This window comes from Saccopteryx leptura, chromosome 2, assembly GCF_036850995.1.
Source record: "Saccopteryx leptura isolate mSacLep1 chromosome 2, mSacLep1_pri_phased_curated, whole genome shotgun sequence".
NCBI lineage: Eukaryota > Metazoa > Chordata > Mammalia > Chiroptera > Emballonuridae > Saccopteryx > Saccopteryx leptura.
This window is the reverse complement of record NC_089504.1, coordinates 267,959,518-267,979,633: the sequence shown is the minus strand read 5'-3', so window position 1 is coordinate 267,979,633 and position 20,116 is coordinate 267,959,518. Positions and strand designations below refer to the sequence as shown.

The window sequence follows — 20,116 nt, the reverse complement described above, 5'->3', positions numbered from 1 at the left end:
AAAATATGAAGTTGAATATATATATAATAGATTATATGAAATGAAAGTTTTGCAGTTTATAATATTCTTGTATTTGATAATAAATTGAAATATTAAAGTCCTTTTAAAAGGACCTGCTGGCTGCTGTTTATGGTAGATCTTTTATCTTTTTGACGTCTTTGTTAGGAAAAGTTACATAATTTTATGTTAGAGTAAGTATATTTTATAATATACAAAAGTATAAATACAAATATGTTTAGAAGTTTGCCTATTGAGATGTACAGTTTATCAGAATTATTGTAAATGTAAAAATTCAGGAATGGAATCACATAGTACTGTTAGTATCTATTAAGCACATAAACTTTATTTCCAGTGTTTGATTATAATATTAATACAATCAAATGAATACTTCTTTAGGTGTGAAAGATCAGCTAACTAAAGAAAATGAGGAGCTTAAACAAAGGAATGGAGCCTTAGATCAGCAGAAAGATGAATTAGATGTTCGTATGACTGCTCTTAAATCCCAGTATGAAGGTCGAATTAGTCGCTTGGAAAGAGAACTCAGGGAGCATCAAGAGAGACACCTTGAACAGAGAGATGAGCCTCAAGAACCTACTAATAAGGTGATTAGCTACTTCTGTTTAAATGGCAAATCTTGTACATTTTACTTGAAGGTGTCTGCTGATTGAGGAGCCTTTATCAGTGAATTTTGTCTAAACCAAGATACAGAGAGAATTAACAAAAGTAAATGTTTTGATGGCATGGTTTAGTTGAGTCTCGTGGGATAGGCACAGTAATTCATAGTTTTCTTTTTATATAGGTCCCAGAACAGCAGAGACAGATCACGTTGAAAACAACACCAGCTTCTGGTGAAAGAGGAATGTGAGTTTCAGTTCTTTTATAGTCTGTCTTTCTCTTTTAAGGTTCAGGGAAGATCTTGTGATCTTTGGGGAGATAACAAATCTATACTACGTTTGTTACAAAAATGTGTCTCATCAGGTGGAACTTTGTGACAAAGAAACATCTTTCATCTTTTAGTTTGTGATTATTGTCTAAGAGGGCTATTGATTTTCTCTGTGGTGTTAAGGATACAAATATAAGAGGCTGGGTTGAGACAGGAAAGTGAACAACAGCTGAGTACATTTCACATTGTCAGGATGCAGAGTATTTCCTGCACAGGTTGTAATGCTTAAATTCAAAACCTCTTCAATAAGAGCATTGACAGATTTAGTGAACAAAAAATATAGAACTGGAAAAAAAATATATATATATATAGAACTGTACTGTCTCTCTCTCTCTCTCTTTCTCTCTTTCTCTCTAATCTGCTAATAGTCTACTGAAAGCAGTGTTAGGAAAAACAGAGTTAGTAAGGTCTGAATGCATATTAAGGTCATACTGTTGAACACTCCAGGAAATATCAGTGCTTTGCTTTCAATACAGTATATGTATATTCTTTATAAATAATATTTAGAGTAATTCAGTTATTCTTGTGTTTTCCTCTCTGTAAGTGCCAGCACATCAGACCCACCAACAGCTAATATCAAGCCAACCCCTGTTGTGTCTACTCCCAGTAAAGTGACAGCTGCAGCCATGGCAGGGAATAAGTCCACACCCAGGGCCAGTATCCGCCCAATGGTTACACCTGCAACTGTTACCAATCCGACCACCACCCCAACAGCTACCGTGATGCCCACTACACAAGTGGAGTCGCAAGAAGGTAAGTAAAGTAATGCAGATATGAGTGCTGGCTGCTTGCTTAGATTTATCTGAGAGGATGACAGTAACTTTAAGGATAAATGAAGCTTCAACGGAAGCTAAAGTCAGGCATGATTTAAAAGTGGGCAGTTGTATTTTCAAATGAATATCTCCCAGGAGAAATGTTAATGCAACTGATTTCCTCCCTTCCTGCTTTTTTGTGTTTTTAACTGAAGAAGGGGGCAAATTCACCCCTATAGTATATGGTGTGTTTTTCAAGGACCGAAATTTCCACTTGTAATGGCTAAGAAAGATGATAGGAAGTACTAAGTCACTAGTTGAGCCCAAGCATCACTTTTTCATTGAAATTGATCTTTTAATTGCTCTCTACTTGATTCCCATAGCATTTACTTACTCACTACAGCAATTATAATTCTATTCCATTAGAGGGAGTTCCTAAAGGATATGAATTTTCATTATTTTGATCCTTTTATACAACCCCTAGATAGGTAGGTGTTTAGTAAAACTTTACTAAATACAATTTTCTTGGCTTCTTATCTAAATAAATGTTAGAATTTAGTGAATTATTCAAGTATTTAGGAATATGTAATATAAATGTACAGATATATTTGCTATAAAAGAACAGAATATTTCAGCTACATTCAGTACAATGATTTTCAGATAATTACCAATTAAACTTAATAGTAATTTTATTTCAATTAAAAATAAAATGATACTTAGTAAAAACTCATATTTGACTCTGAGCATCTACATTTTATTTTATGTAGTTTTATATAATTTAAATAGATCAAAAACAGTTTCAGATCTTTATTTTAATTAACTACTTTATCGGTCACATAGGCAATACAAAAATGCATAATGCATTACCTTTACCCTCTGTTTTTGTATAGGGGGTAAGAGATATATATACACAGTAAGTATGCAAAATGTCACCTATAACACAGACTAGGGAAGATAACCCCAGCTTTGGAAAGAATAGAAGCCTTAATACATTAAATACTGTAATTACTTTTCAGCCATGCAGTCCGAAGGGCCTGTGGAACATGTTCCGGTGTTTGGAAGCACAAGTGGATCTGTTCGTTCTACTAGTCCTAACGTCCAGCCTTCTGTTCCTCAACCTCTACTAACTGTTCAGCAGCAAACACAGGCTACAGCTTTTGTGCAGCCCACTCAACAGAGTCATCCTCAGATTGAACCTGCGAATCAAGAGCCGTCTCCAAACATAGTGGAGGTGGTTCAGAGTTCGCCAGTTGAGCGGCCTTCTACTTCCACTGCAGTATTTGGCACGGGTAGGATTCATTTTAGAATGAAGTGAGAGTAGGCCTGTGCATTTGTAGTTTCCTGGGTAGAATGCATACAGATGATTCTTTGTAAGCACTGTATGTGTCTTCTACCAGGTGTTAAGTGTATGGATGGGTTCCTAACAGTTTATTTCATGTTTAGTTTTTTAAGTTAAGTGTGTCTAAATTGAGTTAATTATCATGCTCTAATTCAAGTTTTCAATTATGTAATTTCAAAGTCTCAGCTACCCCAAGTTCTTCTTTGCCGAAGCGTACACGGGAAGAGGAAGAGGACAGCACCATGGAAGCGTCAGACCAGGTCTCTGATGATACCGTGGACATGCCTCTTCCAAAGAAATTGAAAAGTGTCACACCTGTAGGAACTGAGGTGTGTAAAGGTCCTTCTGTTTCTTTATACTTCTATCAGTACAGCCAAGCTATTCCTCAGTTGCACCGTTATCAGGTGAATGGCCTATGGGGCCCAAATCCAGTAAACTCTTAACTTACTACACAGTTTCCCCTAACAATTCAGACATTGTTGCTTTTGCCTACCATGTTTTATATCCTTTGCATATCTTTAATTAAGTTCGTTCCCATTTCAATTTTAAAAATACAGTTACAAAATGTAAGTTGAATCCCCTTTCATATTTTTTAATTTAAAGAATAAGGAAGTTTATAGTCTAATGGACATTTTAAATTGTTACCTGCTATCTTTTTTTCAGATTTACCAAAATTATAGCCCCTTATTTTCTTTTTTGAGGATAAATTATAATGAATTGTTTTACTGTCAGATATTGAAACTACTAATTTCATTACCTTGTATTTAATTAATTCTGATAAGCCTAATTTTGTATTACTGAAGAGGAAGGAGATATTTTATGAGTAAAATATAAATGAACATTTCAGATGTACATTTTATAAAATTACAGATGAGTTTTATGTTATATTAGGAGAACTAGCATAGTGCTTTATTCGTGAACTGATGTGAGTAACACACTTGTATATTGTGATTCAGGAAGAAGTCATGGCAGAAGAAAGTATTGATGAAGAAGAGACTCAAGTATACAACCAAGATTCTCAAGATTCCATTGGGGAAGTAAGTAAAATATATTTAAAATAACAAATTGTTGTTTTTAGTGAACAAAATTAGCTTTGACAATTGAATCATTATTTGGACTTTTTTTGTAATTGTCTTATTTTATAGTTAATGAAGTATTAAAATTACCAGTGCAATTTCTGCTTTTTTTTTGCTCCTAATTAGTATAATACCTTCTGAACTTTATTAAAGAAATGTTTATTTATATTTAGCACAGATTTTCCATGCTAAGAGCTGTCATTATCCACTCAGTTATTTGGAAGGACAAGTGCTGGTTGAGTCTTGAGTTAACCTAGAATGTTGTTTGGTGATCTTGTATTGCTTCCCTTACTGAATTAAATTAATTCATAAAAGAAAATGCATTTATACACTTCATTTTTTTAAGTCTCATTGAGGCCTTTCTACTGACCACCTCACTAGTGGAAATGCATAGACTGAAGTAACAAAGCGCTAGGTTCCATTCCTAACTCCACCACGAAGCTGCGTGACTGACTGGAAGCAGATCGTTAGTTCTCGCTAAGCCTCAAGTTCCTCATCTGTTGGAATAATGTAACATAATTTTTAATATTGTAAAATAACTAAAATAATACGTGCCACAGTTTAGGCACTCAAATTACTTTCCTTCCATCCCTCTACCCCACAAATTAAGAACTCATAATATAGTAATGTTAGTAGTTAACACAGATCTCATTACTGTAAGCCAAGTGTTATTTCTAAGAAATAGGCATTTATTAAGTAAATTAATCCTCAAAGCAACTCTGTTCTATAGATGGAAAATACAATGCCCAGATAGTTCACACTCCCATCTTCTCATAGCACTGAAGCTGGAATTGGAACTCAGGCTGTTTTATTTAGTTTTCTGTTGTCCTTCCTCTTAACCTTGAAACAATACTTCCTGTCTGGATAAATTTTCAGGATAATTTTATTCAAAAATCTGTTTTATCTGTATAAAATCAAGGAATTATCTTAAGCTAATCATAAGTAACCATAGATTGCAAGTAAATTTTACTGTCTTAGATGCATTGATTTTGCAAATTAATTTTTCCAGTTTTCCTTGGCTAAAAACAGTAAACTAAAGCTGTAGGGTGAATACACCACTGTAAATGGCATCTTTTTCATGTATCTTTCAGCAAGTATCATCTAAAGAGCATAATAACAATTTTGAAATAAGATGTGAACTTCTCTTTTATTTCCAGGTTTGTTTAAATTATCCTAAACTCCCTGCAGTTTTTTCTTGTGATTTGCAAATTGCCTGTGACTTAGAAGTGCCATTTGGCTTTTTGTTCTGCCATCTAGTACTGTGTGCTGAATGTTTAACAGCTCATTTTTCTGATTTCTGACAGTGAAGCAGATGTTCTTGCTAAGTGTCGCTTTTCTTGAAATAAGTATGTCACTTTGAGGTACATTTTAACTATACCACAGCTTCACTTTTTCCAAACTCAGCACACATAATCTTCGTGAATGATATAGTTCACAAGACGTTGTTCCTGGCTTATATAAAAGTAGATTTTTCTAAGTGCATGACTAAAAAATAGACATTTAAATTTTTATAGTAAATATCAAAAAATAAAGTTAAGGCCCTGGCCAAGTGGCTCAGTTGATAAACCGTCATCCTGGTGCTTTGAAGTGACAGTTTCAATCCCCAGCCAGGACACATACGGGAAGCAACCAATGAATGCACAGCTAATGGAACAACCAAGTGGAACAGCGAGTTGATCCTTTTCTCTCTTTCTCTCTCTGTCCCTGTCTCCCTCCTAACCTCCCTCACTCTTTCCTTTCCCTCCTCTCGATGAAAATTGTTTTAAACATTTTTTAATTAAAAAACATATTAAAGTTAAAATTATACTTTATTTGAGCAGCTAACAAAGTGGAATTGTGAGGACATAGATTAAATGAATTATTTTTATATCATATCTTTAATGTGATTTGAAGGTTTAGGATAGAGTTTTGGGGGGTAGTAGAAGTATCTTTGTAAAAAGACAGTACTACTAGCTTATTTAGGATATTTTCCAGACTACTTCTTGTATTGGGGAAAAATTTTTTGTTGCAGACCATGAATTTCTGGCTTTGGTCTGCTACTGCACTGTAACCTAACCATTTGGCTGTTTTTGAAGTTGAAATACGGGATAAGTGTAAGATACATTGGATTTTGAAGATTTACTACTAATTTTAAAATGCAGAGTATCTGCTTAATTTTTACATTGATTACATAATTGCAGTAATGTTTTGGCTCTATAGAGTATGTTTTTAAAATTTATTTCACCAGTGTCTTACCTTTTTAAATGACAATTAAAATTTTTTAAATTGCGTATGTGAATCACATCGTGACTCGTTATATTTCTCTTGTACAACACTGATCTACAATATCCCTGGTAGTTTTGACACACCTAGATCTGTATATTTTTTTCTCTTTTTTTTATTGAGCAATGAAATTTATAATAATTCTTGAGTAGGAAGACATTAAAGAAACTGAAAAGTTTCTCTTCTTTTACTTTTAACAATTCTGATTTTGAAAACTACATGTTGAAAAATAAAATGCTAGTAGTCCATAAGTATTCTTTAATCTTTACTTGGGTCTATAGAATGTGACTGATAGTTTTAGGCATATTTGACTTAAAATTTTTTTTATTTTTAAAGGGAGTCAACCAGGCAGATTACGCTCCGATGGAAGACGGTGAAGAGACCTCTCACTCTTTACAAGCAGACAGTGGAGCTCCGCGGTCAGAGCAGCAAACCTCACAGCAAGATGGGCAGGGCAAAGGAGACGATGTCATTGTGATTGACAGTGATGATGAAGAGGAGGAGGAGGAAGAGAATGATGGAGATCATGAGGTAGATTTGGGTTGGAATCACCTGTTTTTATACTGCTGGATGAAATGCTGAAATCCTCAGGACTGGTAACGCATCAGCCAGTCAGTTTTGATTCTCTCTCAATGTAAATCAGTTATTTTGCTTTTCTTTTATCCTGATTAGCTTCTAAATTAGTATTTTATAGTGAATTGAGTGTAGAACAAATGATGGAAAACTCTAGTTTTATAAAAAATTGTTAAGCACTTTAGGATTTATTAGGTTAGTTGAATTTAATCTTAAATCTTATTGATAAAGTGACTATGGATTTAATTATAAGATCTGTGATTTCTGAAAATAATAGAAACTGGGGTGGGTTTTTTTCTCATGGAGTGCTGTAGTTCTCTTCAAAAGAAATTGAGGCGTCATGTTAGTTGAAGCATATTTTAAGTGACACTTTTATTTTGGGAGTCAATCCTAAATTGACAGCTTCATATTTGAGATTCTGTCATTAATCACTGTGTTTAAAAGCTCATAATATAGTATAATTTCATCATCAATGCTATATTATAAATTTAGAATTAAAGTGGACTGCTTGACACTGTAGACATCCAGGAGCTTTAATCTTTGAACTGATCTCATATTAGTAATTAAATTTCAGAATGGATTATTACTGTACTACTCCTGGTAAACGCCACAGTTTTGATATTTGCTAACATGGTACTAATCCCATAACAACTTTCAGTACAGCTCTTGTATCCTGATCAACAAAGTGTCACATTTCTAAGCATGGTACCAAGATGTGCAGCACGTATGTGCCATATCTTAGGCCTTTATTTATACTTGGGGATTTCTTCCTAGGATTATGAAGAAGATGAGGAAGATGATGACGATGATGAAGATGACGCCGGGATGGGAGACGAGGGTGACGACAGTAACGAAGGCACCGGTAGCGCAGACGGCAATGACGGATATGAGGCTGATGATGCGGAGGTAACTGCGTCGGGATGACCAACCATTTTAAGGGCTGCCTTAGAAAACTTACTGTTCTCCAAGGCTGTAAGAGGCCTTATTCTCAGAACACTCCAACTTTTTATACCTTTGGGCTTTTTTTTTTTACTGTGGTTTAGTTTGGTTAGTATTTTTTAAGATAATTATATTTGATTTGTTTGCACTTAGAATTTGTATTTTGTTTATAGGGTGGTGATGGGACGGATCCAGGTACAGAAACAGAAGAAAGTATGGGTGCAGGTGAAAGTAATCAAAGAGCTGCTGATTCTCAAAACAGTGGTGAGATTTTTAGTCTCTTTCTCATTGAAGATTTCTGGTAATATTTTCTAAATTAGGATTGCTTTTAATTATCACATAGGTAATAAAACTTGGTTAGTAAATTGGCAAGCAAAAGGTTGGCTCTTGTTCTAGCTCTGTCATTTTATTCTGTCATAAAATCTGCTATATTTATACCTATGAAGTATAGTTATGCCATCATTTCTACCTCATTGGATTATTGCAAGGTTAAAATATTTTGAAATCTTTAGAGTATGATAAATGCTATCTGTTGTTGCTGTTCTTCCTAAGTGGAAAGATTAAATCAGGAACTTCTACCAGCAGTTCACAACCAGAAGAGGTCAGTCTAATCAAGCCACATGTTTCAAGAGTTGTGAGAATTTGAGCTTTGCAATATTGTCTGCTTTTCGAATGAATAAAAGACTTTTTACCAAATATAGAATGCTTTTTGTTAAATCTTTGAAACAATGAGTCCTGGAGGGCCGTTGAAATGTTGTAGGAAGTAAAGGATTATGAAATTTATAGAAAATAACTTTTACTTTAGAATCACTTTCAAATATGTTTTAAAGAATTGGTGATTACCTGGTATAATATCCTGGTTTTATAAGTAATACTAAGCCAATGTTATTAATAGTAATGTAGTAAAAACCTTACATATTTAGACTAATGGGAAGCAGTGTCTCCTGAGTTTTCATATAGGCCTGTGTATTTTAAAGTACATGTTTTATGCTCATTTGAATTAAGGAAAGTAAGAACAGGCAATTTTCATTAAAAAAATGTGTTGTTGTTTTTCCATTTCTCTTTTAATATTTTATTTATTGATTTTAGAGAGAGGAATAGGGGGTAACAGGAGCATGAAACATCAATTTGTAGTAGTTGCTTCTTAGGCAAACCCAGAGTTTCCAAATGGCGTCGTCAGCATTCCAGGTCAGTGTTTTATCCACTGCACCACCACAGGTCAGACTTATTTTAAGTTTTTAAGAGAGAAATAAACAAATGAACATTAAACAATTTAATGAAGAATAGTTTTTAAGAGAGATAAGGTAGGGAGAGATTAATGATACTCTGGATAATAATTTACCTTTTTAAAAACATTTTCTAGATATAAGATACATCTTTGGCCCTGGCCAGTGGCTCAGTGGATAGAGTGTCAGCCCAGCATATGGACATCCCAGGTTCAATTTCCTGTCAGGGCACATAGGAGAAGTGACCATCTATTTCTCTGCCCCCCACTCCCCCTCTCTCCCTCTTCCCTCCCGCAGTCAATGGCTCGATTGGTTCGAGCATGGCCCTGGCACTTAAGATAGCTCAGTTGGAGCAAGCACATCAGCCTCAGGCACTAAAACTCAGAACTCAAGCATGGGCCTCAGATGCGTTGCTGGGTGGATGCCAGTCGGTCTCACTGTCTCCCTTCCTCTCATCGTAAAAAAAAAAAAAAAGGCATCTTTTTTGTATCATGAGGTTGGAATATAGAGGGAAACTTTTTGCCTTACTTTTGTGGAAACCAGAGTGTGCCTGACTCTTTGAATGGCCAAAATTCAAAACATCAGAATTTGGAGAAGGAAAGGTTTATTGTTCAAGAAGGTGCCAATGGAGAAGATAGGAGACCTAATGGTGCCTCAGATCTATCCTGCTAGCTGGACTAAGTTAAGTGGCTGGGGGGTTGGGGGACAGATGTGGAGATGCTCGTAGGGCATATTTTAATCAGAGGACCTTGGAACTTGGCCATTTATGGTAAAGGGTTATCCACACAGGATCTTTCTGGACAAGGGAACCTTGGTATCTGAAGTGGTTCCAGTGTTTAAGTTCTGGTTATGTCCTAGTCCTTTGGTGGCGAGAAAGAGAGGTGGGAGCAGGTGACACTTTGTTCCAGGTGCAGCTGAAGATCAAAGTTCTTTCTTCTGCTTAATGCTTTATGTATGACTTGTGATTTTAGTCTGTTGTCTCTGAAAAACAATTCAGTATTTCATTAAACAAGATAAGCCCATTTTGAGCTGTTTCTGTGTTTACAACCCCCCCCCTTTTGCTCATTCCTTAATCTCAAGGGAAATAGGGCAACCAGGTGTAGGTTCAGTTTAGAGGAGAGGACTAGCTGCCACATGCCCCTCTTGTCCAGCTCTTACACTTCACTGCCTCTTTCACAGTGGTCCCTGAGCCTCACAGCGGGGCTTTAGGGTATGTGGTTTAGTCGGACCACAAGAGTGGTAGAGGTAGCAGCAGGCCAGGATACCTGTGCCCTAATAAGAGAAACAATGAAGAGTAGCTTTTGTTATTATATCCTCAAACCACAGTGAGCTGGCTCGGTTCAGAAAAGGGGCAGTTTTAGTTCTCAATGATTTTAAGTCACTAGAAGGATTCAGGATCCCGTCTAGTTTACCAGTAGAAAATAAAACTCAAAAAATCAATGGACTGCACCAGAATCTAATATCCATAATGGTATATTGTAATTCCTGTTGAAACATAATTTTCATTTTAAAACCACCTCATTTTTACTAGAGATAGCCAAATTAAGACTTATCTGCGAAATAATTCTAGTTTCAATAAATTTGGCCTATTTGTATAAGTTCAGCAAGAATAGTAACTAACTATATAGGGGCCTTTAAATATGCTTTGCTGGAATTTTCCTAAGGAATATTCAGATTGAACTTGAAATAGCCTCCTAAGACTAAGAATCCAAGCTGTCAGACTTCTGCAGTACTTAAGAGATTTGGGTAAGATGCTCTCTTTTCAAGGTTCCCAACATACTTTGAGGTTCTTACTTTCAATCTCCCAAGGAGCAACCTTAGTTCCTCACCTGGTAAGACTGCTGTGAACCAATAAGGCACCAGGCTGTTTTCCCAAGGGGCTTCAGTTGGCTGTCAGAGTCAGTTTTGACTGCTCAAAGCTTTGGTTTTATCTGAGTCTGCATGTCTCAAAAATGACATTCCAATCAAAATCTTGGTAATAAAACCAGTTTCCAGTTGTATCCTGTTATAGAGATAACAGATTCTTATTGAACTTAAACACAAATAATCACTTTACTATGAAAAAGAAAAATATGCCTTGAAAGGTTCTAGATTCTGGAGGGATCTAAAAGGGAGAAAAAAAATGTTTCAATTTTGCTAACAGGTAAAATTTACCAAATTGCTAAGTCATTGGTAGACAAGTTTCCTTTATCTGGAAAACAAAAAATTAATAAGTCATCAATCTCAAACAGAAAAGTCATAAAAATTATAACTATTATCATCAGTTTATTCAGTCTTGTGAAATTAAACTTGTTTTGCTTGAATCCAGTTTTTCTTGATAATTGCAAGGCTGCTTCTCAAGACTCACAGGGTTTGCTCAGGGAAGTAGTTGCCTCAATCACTAGACATTTTGGAAGGTCTACCCCAAATCAGAAGCATTTTCTAAGTTTCTTTGCCATTGTAAGGGCATCAGCCTTGTGACAGAAAGCTTCAAGTCATCCACAATACAAACACAGAATAACAACACCCCAAACCAAGTGGCAGGTTAATGAAGTCTAGTTTACATGTACCACGGTGGATGAAAAACCGTGTGCAAAAACCGAAAAAGTGACAGAACTGAGTTAACCAGATGGCCATCTTGGGTTTCCCATAGCCCCATCTATTCATTTAATTACAGTCATTGTTTACCCATCTTAGTTTCTCTGATTTAGAAACAGACTGTTGCCATGTTACAAGAACATCATGATGGCAAAAGTCTGGCAATGAGAAGTCATTTTTGCAAAAACAGCATGAACTTCATCCACATTTGCTACAATTTGATACTCAGTTTTAGTCATTTTATTGTAGCCCTCAGTTTTGGTCACAGATATCTTATGTCAGGATATCTCAGATTTCCAGCAACTTCAAATATATTTCTGGACATTTATAACAAATATAAAGAAAGCTTAATGTTATTTTTTATTTCACAATACTTCCTATATAATTTCAACACCAAAATAAGCCTTGTGTAATATTTCTCTTGTTAAGAGAGAAAAACAAATCTTTTGAGAAAGTTTCAGGGGTCCTTCTGGAATATATCAGTTATTCCCAAGTCATGATGATTTATAATTTAAACTTGGGAATGTTTGTCAAAATATATCAAAAGGTTTGGACATTTGGCTAAGTAGTATCATAAGTCATTATTAAGTGACACTTAATTGTCCATTTAAAGAAAAATACATGCTGATGGCCCGTACAACAGAAGCACTACAGTGACAGGTACTTTTAACTTTAGAAGAGCTCTGGCTAAAACCATAACTACCCTTATTTCACTGTTTCTTTAGGAAAATAAACTGTTACTTTCAAGTGACATGAATTTGCTTTGGAAGATAACATTGTTAGTACCTATAATATGGAAATATGTACACTTTTTCTTTGTCATGAAAGTGTGTGTCTTTGGAACTTTCAGATTTTCTATAAAGGTCTAAAACTTGAAAATAAATCAAGAAGTTTACATAGCAAAACAGTTTTTACTGTTTATAGGAAATTCGCTTAAGTAATCAAGTACCTGATTAAGACAATATAACACAAAATTATTATGTTTTTTTTTTCTTCTTTTTCCAAGTGAAAGGAGAGGAGATAGACTCCCGCATGCGCCCTGATCAGGATCCACCCAGCAACCCTGTCTGGGGCCGAAGCTCTGCCCATCTGGGGCCATGCTCGCATCCAAGCCATTCTTAGTGCCTGAGGGCCATACAGCCCTCCTCAGCACCCAGGGCCAACGTGCTTGAATCAATTGAGCCATGGCTGCAGGAGGGGAAGAGAGAGAAGAGGAGGATGAGGGGTGGAGAAGCAGATGATTGCTTCTTATGTGTGCCCTGACCAGGAATCAAACCCGGGACATCCATATGCTGGGCCAGTGCTCTACCACTGAGCCAACCAGGGCCAAAATTATTTTAATAAAGCATAGAATCTTTGCTTTCTAAGCAGAAAACTTTTCCACAGTATCAGTAGCAGACCAGTAGTCCTTTTTAGCAGAGGATAAAACCTTACTCATTTTATATCAGCTTACTTTTATAATTAAGTTAACTTGCTTATTTAAATTTATTTAATCGAGTTTGACCACACATAAAAACTCTTTCAGTATTCTTAGAATTGATAATGACTTAGATATTAAGTGAATATCCATCATTTAATTTAGCTAACAAAACTTGAAAAGTTCCAAATTACCAAAGAGGTTTAGGAAATCATTTTAAGTACACTTGTACAATATAATCATTGCTAAAGAGTTGATCTAAAAGAAACTTTTTAACCCTACTTAACATTTATTTCATTTACTTGCTCCTAAGTTTAGATTACTTAGGAAAATTGTATACCAAGTTATTTTTCTTGCTTACAAATTTGTAACAGAGATAACATGAACTTGTATGACTAGTAAACCCAGGTAGAATAAAAATACTATTTAATGCAGATGATTCTAAAGATATGCCTCCTTAACCAAACCACCTTAAAATCAGCTTTAATATCAAATATTTTCCCAGAGCATGTGATTCTGAAAAAGATTTGGGTTAGTCTGTTATATTTTTTGAGAACTTGCATATAAGTACTTGTTTAAGCCAATTTAATACAAATCAGCAATCCTATTCTGGGTAGAAATATCCTATATCTAGAACATATATATTGACATATTTAAACATACAGGTGAATGTAGACAGATCTCATAGCTTTTATTTTAAAACTAGCTTTATAACCTAGGTACAGTGAAAAACTCAAGAGTAAAACTGGATCCCCATGATGTGTCTGGCAGATGGACTGAGTTAACATTTTGTTCAGATGACCATGCTTTGCATGCTGTAAGATGCCTTTAAAGTCATTTTAAAATGATTACCAATCAAAGAATGCATTCCATTGTCTCCAAGAGGTGTGAGATCCTTTCCTTCAAGGTTGCCCCTGAAAGTGGACTTGTCAACAAACACGGACAACAGAAAATGGAAAGCCAGGTGTGCACCATAAAGTTGGAAGGCTCAGGAGGTAAAAAGAGTGGCTTCAGAACACATGAATTAAAAGAGATAGATTTTCCCGGAGGAAGATGGAGCTGAGGTAGAGTCTGATGGCAGCTGTCACGTGTCTGGTGACGATGGGGGAGAGGAAGAACCACAGACACAGTATGAGCAAAGTATCCACAGAGCGTGATCAACACACCCAACAAGAATTGGTACTCTCCTAACCAGATCCCACGTCAATCAGACAAGTTACAGATTTCAAATTCAAGTAGCCAAACAAATGCAAGTGCAATGGTTCAAGAATCAGATAAAAGTTCGACAGTTTTTACCCTCTTCAACAGGATACCCCAGATCTAAAAACAGTTTGGCTCATTCTAAGGGAAAATGGAGAAGCGAGTTCCCAGTTGTACACTTCGGGCCGACTTACCCTGCTTCCATATCCAGTCCATTGGCCGGCTGAGACACACAGACACGACAGACATGACGCAGTCTACTAAAATCAAAGAACTGATTAAAGCCCAGCACCCCTGCTTCTGCTCTCAGACGGATACCCCCAACTAAGTTCAAAATCCAGAGAGCTTTGTCCCAGGGAGTGAATGCCCATGTGAGAGAAAGGGTTCCCAGCTGCGTGCTTACTCCCAAAATGGAGCAACTTCCTCTGAAACAAAACCAGTCGCATGCCAAAGCCCAAAGACATGTTCTTATTCCAGGTGAGCTGTGTGCCGAGGGCGCCAGTGCCTGTCCAGAAAGTCCCTTCTGAGCCCCAAGGTGAAACAGCTTTGGCGGCTCTTCCGGACTCACTGAGGGGAACCCCAGCCGGGTTGGCCTTCCACAAGCACCAGTTCCTGTGTGTCTCATGAAATTGTAACGGAGTCCAAAGTTTGTGTGCCCATGATTCAAAAAGCAAAAACTTTTATTAGAGTTTGGAGTAAGGAAAAGTTTATTGATTGAGAGAGATACCAACTGAGAAGTTAGGAGGCCTCATGGTACCTCATACCCATCTTGCTCACTAGACTAGGTGAGGGGTTTTAAGAGGCTAAGGGAAACAGTGCTGGTGGGGCAAGTTCATTTTTGTTTGTTTTTTTGTTGGTTTTTAAATTAATTTTGGGGGCTTACATTTGTTAATAAAGTTATGGAGGTTCCAGGTGTATAAGTCTGTAATACATCATCTGTTACTGTGTTCACCCAAGTCAGGTCCCCTTCCATCACCATGTATCCCCTCCACACCCCCTTCCTCCTCACCCCACCTCCTTTCCATCTGGTAGCCACCATATGGCAAGGCTAATTTTAACTGGCAGGTCTTGGAACTTAGCCATTTGTGGTAATGGTATAAACACCGGATCTTCTTGGACATCAGATTCTCGGCATCTGAAAGGTTCCAGTGTTGAAGTTCAGTTATATCCTTGTCCCCTGGTTGGGGGCGGGGTGGGGGCTGAGTCTTTGGTTCCAGGTGCTGCTGGAGGTCAAAGCTCTCTCCTCTCCACATGCTTTGCTGCCTGACTTGAGGTTTTGGTCTGTCGTCTCAGAAAAGCAATGCAGTGTCTTTGAGGATAGAACCTTTCTGAGCTGAGTCTGCAGTTGCATTTTTAGATATTATCTAAAAGTTAAGTCTTTTGAAGGAAAGTGTTCATAGCCATTTTTCCCAGTTACAAAGCATGTAACAGGTACAAATGAAGAGCACTTTATAGTCAAGGGGACATAGGCCTAGCAGTCTGGTAAAGATTAAGTAGTGGATACACTGTATACCTTGCCAGAAGTTATAAAAATGCTTTTTCAGAGCATGTATTTTTGTATTGAAGAAATTCTCACAATAAACTGTCAGGTTTAAGTACCAGTGTGGAATCTGAGAAACAGAGGCAGGACAAGCAGTGTCTTAGCCCAGGTCACAGAGCTCTTAACCCAAATCACAGGCATAGGGCTAGAATCTGATTCTAGACCTAACTAAGACTTTCAAGCTAATAATTCTGTGATGTCCTATTCAATTTTCCAAGTAGCTTCTGTTGTTTCTACCGTGTATGTGGAAGACCCAGACATCTGAAGGAGCATTGAAATTCAAAATTTAGGAAAACCAAAATGTAAGAGTGTCAGTATAAGGCTTGCTCCCAATCTTCATCCTTTTTGAGTGTAATACTGATACCAGTGATCTGACCTCTAGGTAATTTGTCCATTTTGATAATATGAATCAAAAGTTACCAAATTTTTATTTTTTCATGTGTTAAACTAAGTGCTTTGTGTCTGTTATTGAAATCTTCAGAAAAACCTTACATGTAGGTTACATTTGCTTCTTTAGCCAAATAAAGAAGTGGATTCAATGAGGCTAAGGGACTTGTTCAAAGCCATACTACTAATAATCACACACCCATGATCTCTGGGTCCACCATATCTTACTCCTTTCCTTGTGAAAGTATTAGTGAGCCGAACACTTCTAGTGGCGAGAATTATACTTCAGGGGATTGTCTTAAGTTATTTTGAGGCAAATTTAATAGTTCAAAATAAGCTTCTTTTTTCCTACAGGTGAAGGAAATGCAGGTACTGCAGAGTCCTCTTTTTCCCAGGAAATTTCTAGAGAGCAGCCATCATCAGCGTCTGAAAGACAGACCCCTCGAGCACCTCAGTCACCGAGACGTCCCCCACACCCACTTCCACCAAGACTGACCATTCACGCCCCGCCTCAGGAGTTGGGACCACCAGTTCAGGTATTAAAGTACTGGTTGTTCTGAAAATGGAACTTGGAAAAATCTGAATTTTTCTCCCTCTTCATTAATTACTACTATTTACTGATTTAGAAACTAAATGAACTCTTTAAATGTTTTGGCATGTTTTTATAAAATTCTTTGAATGGAAATGAATCTCTGGGTCTTTTTCCTTGAAAAGTCTGGGCTGACAAAAAATTGAAAATATAGTCATAGCAAGTAAAAGTCTGGTCAATTTCTATAGGTTACAAAAGGAAAAAGATTTTCTTGGATTTTAATTAACGTTAAATGTATTTTAGCAGCTGACCACCATCTTTTGAAGTTTCTTTCTCTAAGGTGCACATGTTTTTTTTAAAAAAGGAAGTTTCTATTCTGCTTAACATATCATTTTTCTCTGTTTTTTATAGTCGTGTTAATTTCCACTTTTAATAGTAATAAAAATGTGCATTCATGTAGCACTTTTTTGGATATCTCTTAATCAGAAACTCTTGCAGAAACAGCAGGAAAATAATAAAGGCTCTATTAATAACCTAGACCCTTTGTGTACAAAGCATTGTCAAGTGGTGATTCTACTAAAATAAGTACCACTGCTGAAGAAAACCTCATTATGTGAAAATATAAAATCTTAAAGGACTGTGTATGGATCCTGTAAAATATACCAAATCTATCGATTTAGAATTGTCTAAATTGAGAAACAGTTTATTTGTAGTTAGCACTGCTATTTGAACTCCAAAGGATAATTAGCCCTAAGATCCAAAGGCATACTTACTAATTAAAGAAATTAGTTACAAAGAAATATCAAAGATTGGTTTTAAATATTGGTTAATATTTTGTCTGTTGGTTAATAAAATATCTGTCTGTTGGTTAATATTATATTCTATATAATTAAATAGTTGTCACTGTTTAAAACTGCTTTAGTACGAGTTTAGTAGTTTTTCCTGAGAAAATACCCTGATGATTATTATATCATTGGCTAACAATTTGGTTATTTTTTTACCAACGTAGTAAGCTATAGCTGTTGATATTTGGTGTTTCTTTTAATATCAGGTTCCTTTAAGTAAAAATAATTCTTTTCTTGACACAGAGAATTCAGATGACTCGGAGGCAGTCTGTAGGACGTGGGCTTCAGCTGACTCCAGGAATTGGTAGCATGGTGAGTACCTTCCTACTGTGTAAAACCAATTTATATGTTCAGAAGATATCTCTGTAGTTGATGCGTATGTTCCTGTCATGCCTGTTTATTCAGTTCCTGCTTTCTGGTTTTGTTTCAGCAGCAGCATTTTTTTGATGATGAAGACAGAACAGTTCCAAGTACCCCAACTCTTGTGGTGCCACATCGTACTGATGGCTTCGCTGAAGCAATTCAGTAAGTTAATTAAAGAAACATTTTATGGCTGATCAGATCCTTCCCGTTTCCCTGTTAATTTGGTTACATCTGATTGATTCATTATTTGTTGAGACCTTCTGTGAAATGAGTTTTAAGGATGTAGTGTTGGGGAAAATTATATAGAGTTGAATGAAGTACAGTTGCTTCCGTCAGGAATTTGAGTCAGTGTAACATTGGTTAAGAATGCGGACTGTAGCCAGACCAGTGGTGGCTCGGGATTGAGAGTCAGTTCAGGATACTGAAGTCCCCGGTTTGAAACACCGAAGACACCGGTTAGGATGCAGGCTCATCGGCTTGAGCGTGTGTGGCCTATGCTTGCTAACCATAACTCACCTCAGCTAGCAGTTTGTAAACCAGTCAGTGTCAGCCGCTTTCCTGAAAGTCAGCAGGTGAGAAAGGGTCGCTCCAGCTAACAGCTTCTGGGAGCCAGCCAGTAGTCAGCATTCTGGCATAGCTCAGAACTCTTAATTTTTACATAAGAGAATAACTATGGAGACAAATTTTAAAATCTACCTGAAAGACGGTGTCCTTAACTAAAACAGTAGTGAAGTGGAAAGGGAAATAGATTCAAGAGTTACTATAGAGATGTGATCCATAAACATTAGCAGCTGGCTGGCAAGGAAGGAAGGGTAAGAAGTGGCTAGAAGAATGAGACAATGCTGGTCTGTATCCTGGATTATGGGCAGGAAGATGGGTGATAGTGTTACTAGGACGTGGGGAAAACAAGTTCCTATTCGTCTTAGATTTTTTCATGACCTTGGGAGCCATCTAGTGAACTCTTTCAGATAAGAAATGGGCTAGAGAGGTGACCTGATTTATCTAAGACTGAACAGTGAAACAGACAAAGTTTTGTCTCCTGACTTCATTCTAGCTTTGTTATGTCTCGTGTTGTTTGTGTCACTTTTACTACTATGTATTTACATAGAGATTTCTAGCAGATTCAAGAAATGTTAGGCACAATTCACGAGATGTGAGTTATTTATGTATAAATTATGTACATGGAAGTCATATATACTGTGAATTAATTCATATTGTTGCCAAATTCTTTGAGAGGTAGTTTTTAAATGTTTGTATAAGTCAAAGTTCCTTTTTGAACTTCATTTTCAATCTGTTTTCATTTCGTTGATGCTCATTCTTTCTGTATTCTTGATATGATTGTGGTTTAAATGGGGTAACTTTAATTTCATTGTAAACTACCTTGTGTCTTTGTAGTTCCCCGCAAGTTGCTGGTGTTCCTAGATTCCGCTTTGGGCCCCCTGAAGATATGCCACAAACAAGCTCCAGCCACTCTGATCTCGGCCAGCTGGCGTCTCAAGGAGGTAAGCAGCTAAATAACAGCTTGGATCTCCCGGGTGTGCATGTATTTGGTAATAAACTATTCTGGTGTGATTTTTTTCTTTTTTTTAAGTAAGCACATATAAATATTAAAAGAGTTAATATTAAATAATTCCTATATTGATTTATGGAAAAAGCTATACTATATTTACTGCTTACTAAACATTGTCTTAAATATAAATTTTATCTTGTCAACAAATTCTGAGTTTTTTTAATGTAAAAACCAGCTTTTACATTTACATCTCTTCTGGCTCCTAGTATAGCATCATACATGTACCAAGTACTTATAAATACTTTTTAGCCAGGAAATATACATAGATGCAACCAGCCATTTTAAAGTTTTTAGAAGGAATGCAACATATTTTCTTTTTGGTGACATTGAACATTTCTAATTACAGTAAATGCATAAAACTAGTTAGGTATTTTCCATTAACATTGAAAATAAAAATAAAATGTTAAAAATATGTGGAATAAAATGAGCCCTAAATTAAGTAATAGTAATTGGTTATTTTGATATGAATTACCTTTTAATCCTCATTTGGTGTCCATTACTTCTGGGAAGCTGGTACAGCATTTTATGAATGAATAGGGAATGAATGCCACTCTAATAATAAGCCCCATCGTCTCTGT

At 36.3% G+C, this 20,116-nt stretch overlaps 1 protein-coding gene across 2 annotated transcripts in view; it reads left to right on the top strand.

The window, feature by feature from the left end:
- TPR (translocated promoter region, nuclear basket protein) overlaps positions 1-20,116 on the top strand; it is a 59,071-nt gene that overhangs the window by 32,683 nt on the left and 6,272 nt on the right. The window contains exons 35-47 of one of the 2 annotated variants that reach the window (XM_066361740.1): positions 397-602; positions 800-861; positions 1,488-1,696; positions 2,712-2,984; positions 3,215-3,363; positions 3,991-4,071; positions 6,709-6,903; positions 7,720-7,851; positions 8,058-8,148; positions 16,586-16,767; positions 17,849-17,917; positions 18,039-18,130; positions 19,364-19,470. In XM_066361740.1, the coding sequence (XP_066217837.1) occupies positions 397-602; positions 800-861; positions 1,488-1,696; positions 2,712-2,984; positions 3,215-3,363; positions 3,991-4,071; positions 6,709-6,903; positions 7,720-7,851; positions 8,058-8,148; positions 16,586-16,767; positions 17,849-17,917; positions 18,039-18,130; positions 19,364-19,470 (1,848 nt within the window). Of the gene's footprint in view, positions 1-396; positions 603-799; positions 862-1,487; positions 1,697-2,711; positions 2,985-3,214; positions 3,364-3,990; positions 4,072-6,708; positions 6,904-7,719; positions 7,852-8,057; positions 8,149-16,585; positions 16,768-17,848; positions 17,918-18,035; positions 18,131-19,363; positions 19,471-20,116 lie in introns of both variants that reach the window. The other variant, XM_066361739.1, reaches the window with a different exon arrangement.